Source organism: Setaria viridis, chromosome 3 (assembly GCF_005286985.2).
Source record: "Setaria viridis chromosome 3, Setaria_viridis_v4.0, whole genome shotgun sequence".
NCBI classification, from domain to species: Eukaryota; Viridiplantae; Streptophyta; class Magnoliopsida; order Poales; family Poaceae; genus Setaria; species Setaria viridis.
In genome coordinates, this window is record NC_048265.2 from 7381365 (window position 1) to 7383528 (window position 2164).

The window sequence follows — 2164 nt, forward strand, 5'->3', positions numbered from 1 at the left end:
ATTCGTAAGGCCCAAGTAAGGTGATGATAGGGATGGTGGTGCTACACGAGTCCGTGTGGTGACAAAAGGCAGGCGGCACGCGTTCGTAGCGCCCAAGCAACAAAGAATTCCCCGTTCTCTCTCCCCAAAGACTGCGAAATAGGGGAATGCAAAATTTGCATGTGCTTTTGTTATTTTTTTCGTTGCCTCGTCTCTCATTGAAGAAAAAGTATACAGCATCGGATTGATCACATTCTATTTAGCTCATTTAAGCTATGGTTCTAAGTTTGGGAACCATATACCAAGATACAACCGTTTCGTTGATCCCGGTACAATCATTCTAATTTGTTATCACCGGTTTTGGAAACGAGACAATTAATACTCTCATACGTTGGACGAAGTGAAACTTGTCTCTCCTCGAAGACTTATGATCGCAAGATGTTTTGAATGACACCAAATTTAGATTAATAAACATATAAAGATCGGTTTCTTTTTTTCTTGAGCTCTGCTCTTGTCGTGCATATTTCGAACCAGCCAACTAGGTATGTGAACCCAAAGCACCTGCTACATCCAAAGCCAAAATCAGAAAGGCAAAATCATGATTCGATGAACAACGAAAAGATCTGCAAATTTTATCTTCTGATGCTGCACGATTGGTGGGGTTTATCAGCATCTTGACCAGGCAACCCCAATCATCCCACAAAACCCAAACAGCCCCCTCCTCCTTTCCCCGTCTATAAATAGATCCCCAGAAACCCGATCCCCAAAACAAGCAGCGCACCAGGATCCTCTCCCCGGAGCAGTTTCCAATCCCATCCTCTTCTTCCTCTCCCTCTCTTGCAGTTGGAGCAGCCAGCGATCGAAGCAGCAGCCATGGACGGCGGCAAGAAGGGCCGGAACGCGCACAAGGCCTCCGCCGACCACCGCAGCGACCGCAAGTCGGCCACCGGCATGAGCGGCGACCCCAAGAAGGGCGGCCGCGGCGGCAAGTTCACCTGGGAGGGCGCCGACGGCTACGCCGACGAGGACCTCGACCTCATCTCCAACAAGAACAACGGCGGCCGCGCCGGCAAGGGGGGCGCCACCGCCAACGCCGCCAAGAAGGACGACGGCGACGACGAGTAGGCCTCGGCCTCCGCCCGCCCGCCCGGTCCGATCGGTTGCCAGCAACTCAAGCAAGTTCTCCTATTGTAATTCCTCAGTCGCTGTTCGGTTCTCGAGTCGAATAATCATGTGGGTCTAGGCGTCGTGTTCGCGAGTTTGTAGCCTGCTACTAGCGGAGAGCCAGTGGGCGATCGACGGGCCGTGCAGGGTCTGTAGATATCATCATCTCACCTCCTCTGTCCTTGACTTGCTGATGTTTGGGGTCTGAATTCTCAGTTCTTGGAAGGACTTATATTAATTTCCAGAGTCGTTGGCTGAATCGTGTTGTCTGCTGCTGTTCTTTGCTCTGAATCACTTCAGCACCCACTCTGGACTTTACTTTTGCGTTTGTTCATGATCGCCAGGTGCAACGTCTTTTACGGTTTCAGTCTTTCAGATGAGCAGATCCGTAACTGAAGCAGACAGCAAGGAAGGAAGGGGAATGATTGCAATGTTAACCTTTTTTTATTTTCGGGTGAGGGATTGCAATGTTTATCTTGAATTGGATAACGATGACTCTGCAATTTTTCCAAACGATCTGTTTTCATGACAACTCTGCTGTCTGTTGTCACTTGTCACCCATGCCTTTCCTTTGTTCACACTGAACAGACACTTCTCTGTATAGGCTGTAGCAGCACGGATCACGGAGCAAACGATGGATTCACTGAATTATCCCAACTCGTATGGCATTTCTCTGAAGATCTCGTATGATCTCGCAGTTGCATGCATCTTTGAGCAGTTCAGTGACCAGGCCATTCTCTGCAGCATTTTGTGATTCACAGTTGCAAGGAGTCGCTCTCGCGATCGTTGTCCTACCACCAGCGTATGAAAATCATTCATCACCACCCTTCCATTTTTTTAGATGGGAGATGGGTCCCCAATAATCTAAGGAAAGCGGATTTGTCATCATTCGGAGTCTATCCAAATACAGCGAATTTTTTTTATCCTATTGTATGGATAACCTGGAACAAAATGTTCATCTACTTACAGTTGATGGAGGCAAATAGTACGTGGCATAGAAATCACATGAAACAATGTCGCC

General features: G+C 48.4%; 1 protein-coding gene across 1 annotated transcript; it reads left to right on the forward strand.

Moving 5' to 3' along the window:
* Positions 1–587: 587 nt before the first annotated feature.
* On the forward strand, positions 588–1402 carry LOC117847085 (uncharacterized). The gene has a single exon (XM_034728244.2). The coding sequence runs from the start codon at positions 853–855 to the stop codon at positions 1102–1104; it is 252 nt and encodes an 83-aa protein (XP_034584135.1). The 5' UTR covers positions 588–852; the 3' UTR covers positions 1105–1402.
* The last annotated feature ends 762 nt before the right edge of the window (positions 1403–2164 follow it).